This window comes from Oreochromis aureus, linkage group 23, assembly GCF_013358895.1.
Source record: "Oreochromis aureus strain Israel breed Guangdong linkage group 23, ZZ_aureus, whole genome shotgun sequence".
Lineage (NCBI taxonomy): Eukaryota > Metazoa > Chordata > Actinopteri > Cichliformes > Cichlidae > Oreochromis > Oreochromis aureus.
Window position 1 is genome coordinate 31,562,450 of NC_052963.1, and position 13,215 is coordinate 31,575,664.

Consider the following 13,215-nt stretch of genomic DNA (forward strand, 5'->3'; position numbering starts at 1 on the left):
AGCACACTAAGTATTATTTCATGCTCATTACTGGTGGTTTGTTTCTTCAGGGCCTGGAGATTGTTTTCCGTGTGGGGCTCGCCATCCTACAGATGAACCAGGCGGAACTCATTCAGCTCGACATGGAGGGAATGTTACAGGTGAATCACCAGCAGCACTTCCAGGGGAGAAACCTCCATCACTCTGTTAACGTGCAACCTCCCATCTCGTCCCAGTTTGTGGGCATGCTGACGTTTAGTGCGGTCCTTTGAGGTCAGAGAAGCTTGTGACTAAAACATGCATTCTGGTGTGACATTTATCCCCGCTTTCTTTATGTGCTTCAGCACTTTCAGAAGGTCATCCCACACCAGTTGGACAGTGGACCAGATAAGGTCATCCAGGCTGCTTATCAAGTTAAATACAACGCCAAGAAGATGAAAAAGTAAACGCAGCAGACATTTCATAACTTCCTTTTTCAGAGATTGTTTTGTTTGTTTTTTGCTGTGATTGTTTTTTCATTGTTCCTCTTTTACAGTTGAACCCCCTTTTTGTTTTTTTGTTTTTAAACTGTTGCATAACTTTAGACAAAATTTCTCAGTCAGCGCTGCAGCAAATTGACTGCTAATTTTTGAATGCTGCAAATTCAAAATTTTGGAAAAATTTAGAATTAATTTATAAGAGGATCATTTGCCCCAAACAAGATTTAGTTGATACCCAGAGTTTTCCAGAGTTTCCATTTGTAATGGTGTCTCTTTAAAGAAATGTATATCTTTTTTAGAAGCAATAAAATATATAAGACAAAAGGAAAGGGGATTGTATCCCTTATTGATACATGGAAATCCATTTCCAACAAACTCTTCTCAAAAAGATAAAAGCTCACCATAAAATGCAATAAATTAATTTAAAGATTAAGTGAATACTGTTCCGTTTCCCTCTAAACAACACAAAGTAGCATATGTCTTAACTTTAGAAACTCCCTGTTATGATTTTAAGTTACAAACTGTTAAAAGACAATCACTGTCTTATGCTTTTAATGCAACATTAAATAGAAATTCAAAAATGATAGCAATTTAGGTGTTTGTTTGTTTTTTTTTTTTAAATATTCATGGCTGCTCTTTTTCTATCAGTCGACTTCAGGCTAATCATTCTGTACTTGACTTGTCTTAACAGATGCTCTGTGCTTTTTTCAGGTTAGAAAAAGAATACACTACAATCAAAACAAAAGAGATGGAGGAACAGGTGGAGATAAAGGTGTGTGGACATACTTTAAAGTGCCAGAGCATCCCATGTAAACAATTTGTAGTAGTTTCTTTTTTCTCATGTCTTTTTGCAATTCTGTATTTTTCAGAGGTTGCGGACAGAGAACAGGCTTCTGAAGCAGAGGATAGACACACTAGAGAAAGTGAGTGAATCAGTGTTTGTCACAGTCAGACACTGCTCTCTCCTCATCAACTTTACATTAACCCATTCTGCTGTTTATGTCCATATATCATGCGTGTTTCCTAATGACGGAGTCTTGTCTTTCACTAACTGGGCTGTGTTAGTTGAAAGTTGCTGTTACGCCATCATGGACTGGCATGGTGAATGTTCTGATTGTAGATAAAGTCAGAAACATTGATGGATTTGGGCTTTAGGTCATGTGGAGAATTTAAAAACCCAGCTGACCCCACTAACAGAAGCAGAGAAGCCTGTTTCAAATGTGAACGGAGCTGCTTGATACTTGACGTCGATACAAAGCACTGCATGTCAGGGGTGCACTGTTTGTGTCATTGTGCACAATACTGGTTCTCTCTGAATGGGCACTTCTACTGCCTGGTAAAGGCACCATGCATGAGGTCTGTTGAGGATATTAAGGGTGTCTGCTATGCTGTGTTTGCCTGCAGGGCGGAAACGAGTCCGTTAGTTTAAACCAAACTCGAGGCTGCTGCTCCTCGTCACGTAACTCTCAGGATCTATTAACTCTCCACTAACTGAAACCGTTAAAAGCTTGGATAAACCATGGAGCCCCAGCGCCTCTGTTAAGTAAAACACCGCTGTTTAACACTGTCGTCATGCTGCTATTGTAGCAAACTTCACTCTCGGGCTGCCCTGTGCTTTTTCCTGTCTGAAACCTCTCTTTGTTATCTGCACCGCCCAATTCTTCGCTCTGTCACCAGCTTATTTTTGCACCTTTTTCACCACACCTGCTTTGCAATGTTCCTTTTCTACCTCATCATACATTGTGTAAACAAAAACGTTTTGGAGGGAAAATGAACATTGCACTTCTTCTTTTAAAGAATCAGTTGTTCTTTTGTGTGCTTTAAACTGTCCTCTGGATTCTCTCTCTCTCTCTGCTGTCTCTTGTTGATATTTCTGTTTTGTAGGAAAGCGCTTCCTTGGCAGATAGATTGATCCAGGTATACTCCTCATTTTCTTTTTACCCTTAGAACTTATGCTGGACTTTCCTTCTTCCATCTTTTTGTCTCTCTTTAGCAATGCATGCCTATGATTAGCAAAGTGAAGGGCAGTAACAGTGCTAAACCAGATTACCACAGCTGATCACATCATTAAATAAGTGCATGGAAAACCACATGGTGGCATGTTAGACAAAGTAAGAGAATCACAAAAGATGCTAAATACATCTAAGGAATTAAAACTAAATCACACGCTGCTTAGAGTTAAAAACAAGCATGTCCTTAGAAAACCCAATCCCTCATCTTCTCTGATTTGCCCACCTATTCCGTCCTTTCATTTTACTTCTTGTCGTGCTCACTCCACCCCTCATCGGTTGGTTATGTCCAAAGGGACAAGTGACTCGAGCTCAAGAGGCAGAGGAAAACTACCTGGTCAAACGGGAGCTGGCTACAGTCAAACAGCAGAGCGAGGAGGCCAGTGCTCAGCTGGAGCAGGCCAAGAAAACCATCAGGCAGCTCCAGCAGCAGCAGCAGCCACAAGCGGTAAGAAGGGCCACAGACAGTCTGAGGCAGGCAGGTTGCACTGGCTCATCTGGCTGACCTGAGTGTGACTGGAGCTGTGACACTGAGACTAGGGTATTGCCCAGGCCTGTGTGTGATGTGCAGTACGTATAACCTCAGGATGACTATTATATTATCATTAGGTGTGCTACAGATTACTTTTGGGCCTGTAAACATGTGTTTTCGCCTGATTTTGGATACATGGTGGGGCATCTGCAATGGCAGAGCAGGGCTTTTCTCACTTTAGGTAATGATCTGTTTTGGCATGCATGAATTCATTTTGAGACACAGATTGCTACAAAGTTCAATTTATATTCTTCTGCATTCCCAGAAATGCTTTCATGAATTTGTAAGCAGGTTGTATCTCAGGCTGGTAGATTTCACACATGGCCCCCTGTTCATTGAATCCTCACCTTGCACAACACATCTCCTTAATTATTAATGGTTGGATGCCACACGATAATGTGCAGGCTTTACTGTGTTTTACATAATTTGCTGTCTTGCTGCACAAATATTGTTCATGAATTATTTATGTGGAAGTGAAAGGAAAAATGGTTGATGTCAGCTGAAATTAGTGTAAAGAGGAATTGAGAGTACTTGGATAAGTGTAAGTATTGTGGACATTACTGGAGATTGAATTTAGTTTGAGGTGAGTGCATACAGCTATGTCTGCTGTCCTTCCTGCTTTTTTTTTTTTTCTGCTCGCTCACTTGTTCTTTTTTTTCCTTTTCTTTTTTTTTTTTCCTTGTAGAAAGGACCCCCACGCTTCTCTGAGGAGTCCGTCCTGCAGCTGGAGAGAGAGCTCGTGCAGGCCCGACTAAAGGAGGCAGAGTCCCAGTGTGCACTCAAGGAAATGCAAGACAAGATTCTCGATATGGAAAAAGTGAGTTGTGTCATTTTAATGCAACTGCAGTGGAACTGTACTGCCTAAACCTCAGCCGGCACAGAGTATTACTGTGATCTAGCCCTACCCTGTCATTTCTTTTTTAAAGGCTTAAGAAAAATGTGATTTTTCCACCTTTTTCCAGAGGAACACATCGCTACCAGATGACACCAATGTGGCGCGGCTGCAAGAAGAGCTGATCGGGGTGAAGTTGAGGGAAGCGGAGGCGCTGACTGGACTGAAAGAGCTGAGACAGCAGGTTAGAGATCTGGAGGACCACTGGCAGGTGAGCACCAACATTTCAGCACCCAGGACAACTTGAAATGGCTAATCAAAACCCCGACAGATCATAATGCAAATGTTGTGTACACACACACACACACACACACACACACACACACACACACACACACACACACACACACACACACACACACACACACACACACCAAACTACGCTGTTTAAAATCAGAGTGGATTTTGGTTTTCAAAAAGTATTTAAATATTCTAAATTAAGATTGCTTTTAGTCATGCCATTGTGAGAAACCCCACATGCAGTGCTTCTGTTTTTGCTCCCTCTGCACACTTAAATGCAACTGCATAATTAAGGCTGTGCAGTTTTAACAGTACATTAACCTTGTGTTCAAACAGTGATTCATGAGTTTGACTACAGTAATTATTTAAGATTCCATTTAAAGTCGTATTAAGAGAACTTTGCAGGTACCCTGTAAATCCTGCTAGTTACAGAGCACAGATCTAGTATGGGACGCAAATGGTAAAAGTCAAGTGTTTATTTGGTAAGTGATGGTAAACAGGACTGACTGTCCCCGCCCTTTCCAGCGTCACTTGGCACGCACCGCTGGCCGCTGGAAGGACAGTCCTAAGAAGAACACCATGAGCGAGCTGCAGGACGAGTTGATGAGCGTCAGGCTACGTGAGGCCGAGGCTCAGGCAGAGCTTCGAGAGATGCGGCAAAGGATGTTGGAGCTGGAGACACAGGTCAGAGGTTGAATCGGTCTAACAGCACTAATATAATTTATGATTTGGTTTGTTATCTGGGTTAGTCAATAACACTTCCTTCCCCAACTTAAAATGACTGTTGGAGAACCTGATCTGGATCTTTAAAAAGCATCATTCAAATTCCTCATCACATGTTCACAAATATATATCAAATAGAAATAATAAAATTAGGAAAACAGCATCGTAAACTAATTCAGATTCAGATATCCTTCTCAGTCCAGGGATACAGTTCACACTGTATACTGCATACTTGGCAGAAGTATGGGATGTCCAGTGATGCCTGGCACTGAAACACTTGAAGCAACTCCACGGATGCTCAACTTTTGTGCTTTTGTCACATCTGCTTTGCACAACGACCCACTGCAGTTGTAATAATATGAAAACATCAGTAAAAAAGTGAATGTATATTAACTGTGATAAGTAGTAAATATGCTGGAAAATAAGGGAATTCCCTCCCTGTATTTTACACAGCAGCCTTCAGAGGGCAGCATTTATCTTTGTATGCAACACAGAAACTGGAACAGTGAAGTAGTGCTGAAAGCCACATAAAGTTTCAGTTTCTTTATCCTGAACCATCAGTCATTAACGTAAAATAATCCGCTTTTGTTTTTTAAATGTGCAGAATCAGATTCACAACAACCAGCTGCGTCGAGCGGAGCAGGAGAGTCGCTCTCTGCAGGAGCGCGTGCAGAAACTGACAACACAAAACAAAGATCTAAACATGCAACTGCAAGAAATCAAGAGGAGACAAGCTGAGATTGAATGCAAGGTACAAACTGCTGCTGCGCTCCACAACTTTGCACCTCTGGGGCAAACCGTTGCAACGCTATTGTGGTTAAAATCTGTAAAGTTTTAAAAAAAAGAATTGATTTCTTAGAGAGGTTGTCGCCTGAGAGTTCTCTGGTTTGTTTTCTGCAGAGCAAGGAAGAAGTAATGGCAGTGAGGCTAAGGGAAGCTGACAACATTGCTGCTATGGCTGAACTCCAGCAACAGATCTCTGAGCTCGAGATTCAGGTAAGGTTTTGACTCACACTTCACCCACTGCACCAAGCTTTGGATTTCCTCAACTCCCTCACAAACCACATTACATGTAAGCTTCCTTCAGCCATAAAAGGAAATGTCCCATACAAGGATGTGGTGACAAACCTAAGTTATATTTTTTTGGGCCCTATGAACACATCATCCAAAGTTATACCCATAATAGTGACTGTTTGACCTGGCAGATTTGTGGTTTTCAGTCTGAGCTTCTTTACTGGTTTAAGATATGCAGAAGGGAAAGAAAATGTCTGAATTTCCATTAATCAATCAGCATTTCAGAGCTTTGATGATATGAATCTCATGTGTTGTTTCCTTATGTTGCCTAGGAGACACCAGTGTCAATCAAATCTGGTAAAGCCGCAACCTCTTCCGGTTCCAATGAAGCGCATTTTAACTTTTTAAACTGTTGTTATTACATAACCCAAGTATATATGCAGATCTGTTGGAAATTCTGAAAAAAATGCACTTTAATTGATTTCAGTTGATGTGGAAAACTGGGGGGGAAAGGCATTTTTTGCACAAATCAGAAATATTAAACCATATTAAAGCATATAATTCAACAGAGCTGGAATCACCTTCATCTATATTTATTCCCAGCGTAAATGGGAATTACAAGTATTAACAAGCAGGAGAGAAGGAAGTAGTAGCATTTATCACCCTAATGAATTCAACATGCTCCACAAGCTTAACCAAAAACAAATGCAGGCCTGTTCTCCCAGTGACAACACTCAACAATACTAAAGAGAGACAGTGATCTAAGAAGACTTGATATTGTTGAAGGTGTTTATGGGTTCAACACTTCTCACACCATTTTCACCACTTTCATGCAAGTAAAGATACTCGATGAATAGTGAGTGTTGCAACAAGCAGATAATCTTGTTGTGTGTAAACTGGCTATGGGGCATGGGTGTGAAAATGGAATTTAAATATCTGTGAAGATGGTTTCCGTTATGATTTTAAACACTTGGCTTGTACACACAGGCACCCTTCTAGAAAAAACACGCAATACAGCCCTGAGCATTTCAACATTAGCCAGTCCTTAACTTGCTAGGTCCTTAGTATAGATTCCAGTGCTTTCACCGCCAGTGAGTTTGTGTCATGTGTGTCTTATGGTCTCCAAGCCAAAGTGTTTCCATATGGGGAAGGACAACTTAGGAAAATATCCCCACCTGATTCTCCTGAAATGATTTGAATAAGGTTAAAGTCTTCTGTCATTTTTGGGAGGGGATTTTTCAATCCACTTATTTGGAAGCTGGCTGTGGGAGCCACCAGTATAATATCTATTTTGCGACTGTCTTCTCTGTCTGGGTGTACTGAACCCACACACAGATATCAGTCACAAACACCTTCATAGAACACTTCTGACGTCTTTGGTTATAGCAACTGGGGGATGTCCAGTGATGCCTGGCACTGAAACACTTGAAGCAACTCCACGGATGCTCAACTTTTGTGGGTTTTTTTTTTTTTTTTTTTTTTTTTTTTGTCGCGTGTACCCGGAATATTGCTCAGGAGTTTCTCCAGTGTAGCAGGACATACAGCCCTGCAAGAAGAAGGCACTTTTGTCACATCTGCTTTGCACAACCACCCACTGCAGTTTTCCAGAGCTTTTTAAAATTTCCCATGCTTTTTAACGTAACACCAGATTTTTTCACATGCACCACGATCGATATCACTCTCTTTAAATGTCAGTGAGCTGGTGACATTATCAAGCTGCTTCTTTAAAATTTGTCAGCTGAAAGTTTTAAAAGTTTTCAATTTTAAGTGCTTCTCAAGCAGTTCTTTTTTTTTTTTTTGCGAGCACCAGAGTGTGGGCACAGGAGTGTGGCATGTTTGCACCTTGCACAGTACATACACAGCAGAGGAATAGCATGAGCCCTGTGCTAGCAGGAGCAGCTTTACTGCTCCTTATCTGTATCAGCACAAGCTACATTCATGTACAGATTACCTGTGTACAGTGGTCCCTCGCTATAACACATTCACCTTTCGTGGTCTCGCTGTTTCGCGGATATTTTGGTGTGCAATTTTTGCTTTTTTTTTTTTTTTTTTTTTTTTTGGGGTACAGCACATTGTGTTCTGCGTCATGATCGGCTGTAGACAATTGTCAATCAATCTCGTGCCATGTCTCCTGTACAGTACAGAATGCGTTCAGCTTGTCAAATTTACAGAAATCTTCGATTGCTAGCAGTGTGACACTGAAGTGCTGTACTGTATGTTTGTAAGTTTTCTCCCAAACAAACAACAATGTCGACGAAACGTCGTCACCTGCAGGTGCCTTTGGTTTCATTCTATAATACTGGACTTTTCTTTGAAGGTTTGAACTTTGAGTGTTTTAAACAAGAGAGAAACATGTGAAAATGTTCATGTCTGTCTGAGAAAAGTGTATAAAGTGTGTAGTGAGGGGTTTTACAGCCTTAAAACATCTAAAATAATTGTAAAAAATAAAGTTGGCTACTTCGTGGATTTCACCTATCGCGGGTTATTTTTAGAACGCAACTCCCGTGATAAACGAGACGTAGTCGGTATGTCCGGTTTGGCTTTGAAGTGGTTTCAGTCATACCTCTCCAACAGATCTTTTAGTATTTTTGCAAATCAGTTTATGTCTCATTCTAAGGATCTGACATGTGGGGTACCGCAGGGTTCAGTTCTGGGTCCTATTCTTTTTCTTTTGTACATGTTACCTCTAAGACATATAATTAGGCAGTTTCCTGAGGTGTCTTATCACTTCTATGCTGATGATATTCAGCTCTATTGCTCTTTTAAGCCAATGGAAGTCCATAAACTGTCCTCTTTAATTAAATGTTTAGCTTCCATTGAACAGTGGCTTGGTGACAACTACTTACAGTTGAACTCTGAGAAGTCAGAAACATTAATTATTGCCCCCAACAGCCAGTTATCTCTAATCAAACAGCATCTTGGTTCTCTTGGCTCATCTGTTCACCCGAGCCTCAGGTACCTCAGTGTGATCTTTGATTCTGCCATGTCTCTACAACAACACTCTCCCCAGTTAATTAGAAATTGCCCTTTTCAGCTAAGAAAGATCTCCAAACTGCGAACTCTGTTGTCTAAATCTGAGTTAGAAATGGTTATTTATGCTTTTATTTCATCTCGCTTAGATTATTGTAACAGTCTTTTTCTTTGTTTGAGCAAAAGGAATCTTGAGCGTCTCCAGTTAGTCCAGAATGCTGCTGCAAGGCTTTTAACTGGGACACGAAAAAGAGAGCACATTACACCAGTGTTACGTTCATTACACTGGCTTCCAATACATTTTAGAATTCATTTTAAAATCTTATTACTGACTTTTAAAGCTTTGAATTGTGATGCCCCTGCCTACATTTCTGATCTTTTAGAACCCCACACTCCCTCTCGCAGCCTGAGATCATCTAATCAAAGGCTGTTGGTAGTCCCATGAACACATTTTAAGACCAGAGGAGATAGATGTTTTAGAGCGGTGGCCCCCAGGTTGTGGAATGCTCTCCTTCCATCATTACGTTGCCTTGATTGTATTTAGTGGTGGCAGGAACATGTGTCACAGGTTTATCAGTCAGGAAACAGTGGTCAGGGTCTCCTTAGGGTGTTTGTATGTTCTACTTGGTTTCACTTTCACTTGCTGGTTAGGTTTAGGCACTTAAAACTGTGGGTTGGGGTGAGGGAAGAATTGTTTTTCATTAAACAATGAAACTTTCTAGTTTTATTGTTGATGATGATGATGAAAAATGATGAGTTGGGAGTGACAGTCGCCATCTGATATCTCACTTTTGAACTGATGCGTCACACACCTCTGCCAAAGTAATACTTGTATGTAACCTGAAGAAACAAAGGCTATGGACATGACCATTTACTTGGGCTCGCATGACTTCAAGCTATCAGGCGTCCTGTAGGGTTGAAATGATTCTTTAAAAAATGCTTGAAGCTACAAATAATATGGCAGGTTGGAATAGTTGTTTTCTACCCTTGGTCACATATTTGATGTTGCAGCAGGTGATTTATGCTTGTTTTAATTCTCAAAAACTGCAATCTCACCTTGCAGCGTTGCAGTTACTGTCCAGTGTTTTGTGCTTTCTTGGGTTTCCAAATCTAGTTCTTGCTACTACTACTACTGCTACTACTAGTAAGAAGCCATGGTGTTGTAATAGATGCAATGTGGAGTTTAGCATCGTCATCTGGATAGGAGCATGTTTTTCTCCAAAACCTGATAGTGCCTTTCCAGATGCACGAGCTGTCAATTCCATAAGCACTAATGCACCCCCATCATAGATGCAGGATTGTGAGTGCCGGTAACAATCCGGATGGTCCTTCTTCCCTTTAGTCTCGAGGACACAGTGTCCAGCTTTTCCAAAAGCCATAGAACAGTTTTCCTTTTTGCCTCAGTTCATTTTAAATGATCTTTAGCCCAGAGAGGACAAAATCTTTTCTGGATTATATTCACGTGTGGCTTCTTCTTTCCATGATAGAGATGTGTATATGTTGGTGGCACTGGCACAACTGAGTTCACAGATGGAGATTTCTGAAGGCATTCCTGAGTGCATGCAGGAATTTCCCTGACAGAAAAGTATACTTGTTTTTAATATTCTTCAGATTTCTTTAATTTCTTCAAATTCCCTGAATCTGTTGATGATATCAGCTTTATTAATAGAATATGGGTTTATGAGATTTGCGTTCTGTTTTTTACATTTTACATCTTTTTTTAGAACTGGAATTGTATATGTGTTGTAAGAGGTGCTGGGAGCAAACAAAAGCTACCATAATTGTTAATTTTTTTTCAACGGAAATAGGTAATCTCTTCAGGAAATGGATACTGAAAGAATTTTTTTTGAAAATATTTATTTACTGTTTGCTTTGGTTTGGTTTTTGTTTGGGTTTTTTGGGCTCCTAAACATGCAGCATGTTCAAATTCCCCCACTAAATTTTCAAGGACAGGGCATCAAAAGGGCAAAGTTGTATAAGAAAGTATTGGTGTACAGTGAGCAATATGACATTGCACTCAATTGATTCTGAAACATCAACTTTTCTTTTTAATTCGTACCTAATGTGCAAACATTTGTGGCAGACAGTGATTAATTTAGTGTCGGGTAAATGACGAGGGTGTTACAGGAACTGTGGTAAATGCAAATGCAGCTCCCAGTGCTCTGATTGTCTACTTTTTTTTCTTTTTTTTAGTCATATGGTGATTTGCTCTTTGTGCTCTAACAGTTTTCCTAAATTTAGATTAAAAAGACTTTAAAAACGCTAGTAAAGTTCTATGTTTGGATTGTTTCATTTGTTTTCATTTGTTGCTCGGTTTATCCAGATATTGTTTTGCATGTATCTAATGGTTTGAGACGAGGTGGCAGATAGTTTACTTATAATTCTTCCCTTTAAACTTGTTGCACGTCAGTGAAACAATGCAGCATGGCTCTTATGTCACATAAACCTCACTGCAGCTATTGCGAAGTTTTTTTATGCTGTACCCTTTTGCCCAGTTTTCTTTCGAAGTTTCCTTTAACTGTTGTTTCTTGAACGACATTTCAGATGATGGAAATTGCATTCTGAAAGCTCTTTGTTTTTTGTTTTTTTTTAACTTTCCTGTGCGTAATAGGCACATCTTCATTTTCAGTTTCTCAGTCAGGTGACTGTTTCTATTGACTCTTCACTTGGTTTAACTAAAAGGTTTCTCAGACTTTTGCACACGCTGGAACTACTGTCAGGGCTTTAGAGTGCGACCCAATTTCTCAATGGTGCGATAAAAAAAAATCCTAGGCCGCACCAGCGCAACGGACCAACCATTCGAGTAAAAAACAAAAAACAAAAGTCTCTGCAACTCTGAAATTCTCTGTGTGGCCAACGGCACACAACATTATGCCGATATCGTGGCCTAAACCGATCATGAAGGTGCTGCTTAGAGTAGCTGAATGCGCAGCTGAAGCGCCGCAGCAGCGACTCTGTGCTGCTGCTGTTCGATCAACTTGTATATCACACGTGTCTCTGCACAGACACGCAGAAAGGGGAAATGACATAGGGAATTCCCACAATAATCCAATAGCGCACGGCGACACCTGCACATTCCACCAATGTTCCGCCAGAAAACTCCTAGGTTGCACCGGTGCGACCAACTGTTCGAGTAAAAGAAAAAAAAAGTCTCTGCAATTCTAAAAGTCTCCGTGTGGTCAACAATAGACACACATTATGTCCATTTCATGGTCTAAAACAATCAGAGATGGTCAAGGGCGGAACCTCTCAGATGCCCATGCTCAAGGTAAGATGTTCAGATACTGAGATGTTCAGTTGGAAGCCTTTGAGGCACTTTTAATTTTGACATTTTATATATATATATATATATATATATATATATATATATATATATATATATATATATATATATATATATATATATATATATATATATATATATATATATATATATATATATATATATATATCTTGAGATATTTTACGTTTAAATTTCAGCTCAGTGAAGCACTTAAAATCCTTCAATTTCCTCAAAAGTGCGCCTTATGTATGAATTCTGGTTGTGCTTACTGACCGCAAACTGATTTTATGTGGTACACGGCGCTCAAAAATCTGTCAAAATGTTTTAGTACGACTTTGGTAAGCTACGAAGCCGCACCACTTGATGGATTGTTGGAGCATTATGGCTACCGTAGTCAGAAGCCTCGCGGAGTAATACGTACCGTGCTTCAACATAATGTTACCGTATTGTGTGTATAAGGACTCCAAAATGGCAACTTTTAAGAGACATGCTTATGAAGTGGATTTCAAACTCAGTCACGCAGTAGAACGTGGGAATAGAGCAGCTGCGAGAGAATTAGTTGAGGTAGTTAGTTGAGTCAAGTTTGTCTTATCTGACTATTTGGTTTCGCCTAATGCGCCTTATAATCCGGTGCGCCTTATGGTCCAAAAAATATGGTAACTTTTCTTTCTTGTAGAAATGTGCACCAAATAAAGAACTTTGTGTTTACAAGATTGTTAGTTAATCATTTACAAATCAATATTGTCTGTATGGTCAGTAATAGGAAAAAAAAAAGTGAAAATGTAAACGTAAAGCTGTGGTGTTAAGCGATGCGGTTGAAAAATTTGGGTGCACCTTAAAAAAAGTTAGGCGCACCTGTGCAACCATGGCAAAAAGTTAGTCTAGAGCCCTGACTGTTTTCTGGGGGGTTGTTGTTGTTGTTATTTTATTGAAACAAAAGCTCATCGCTAACCTGGAGTGGATTGACAATTCTGATTGTGAAGGCAAAGCTTTTGATTTACTGGCCTATCCATATTTTTACCATCACTATGTCTGGGCAGTGCTTAGCATGCTGCCCCACTAACCAGACCTGGAAGAGCTGGATAAATAGACGA

General features: G+C 40.2%; 1 protein-coding gene across 7 annotated transcripts in view; it reads left to right on the forward strand.

The window, feature by feature from the left end:
• evi5b (ecotropic viral integration site 5b) overlaps nt 1–13,215 on the forward strand; it is a 45,505-nt gene that overhangs the window by 20,536 nt on the left and 11,754 nt on the right. For 5 of the 7 annotated variants that reach the window (XM_039606754.1, XM_039606756.1, XM_031757843.2 and 2 more), the window contains 11 exons: nt 51–140; nt 324–421; nt 1,170–1,230; nt 1,328–1,381; nt 2,343–2,375; nt 2,763–2,915; nt 3,685–3,816; nt 3,962–4,102; nt 4,657–4,815; nt 5,459–5,605; nt 5,755–5,850. In XM_039606754.1, the coding sequence (XP_039462688.1) occupies nt 51–140; nt 324–421; nt 1,170–1,230; nt 1,328–1,381; nt 2,343–2,375; nt 2,763–2,915; nt 3,685–3,816; nt 3,962–4,102; nt 4,657–4,815; nt 5,459–5,605; nt 5,755–5,850 (1,164 nt within the window). The remainder of the gene's footprint in view (nt 1–50; nt 141–323; nt 422–1,169; nt 1,231–1,327; nt 1,382–2,342; nt 2,376–2,762; nt 2,916–3,684; nt 3,817–3,961; nt 4,103–4,656; nt 4,816–5,458; nt 5,606–5,754; nt 5,851–13,215) is intronic. The other 2 variants (XM_031757844.2, XM_031757846.2) reach the window with 2 other exon arrangements.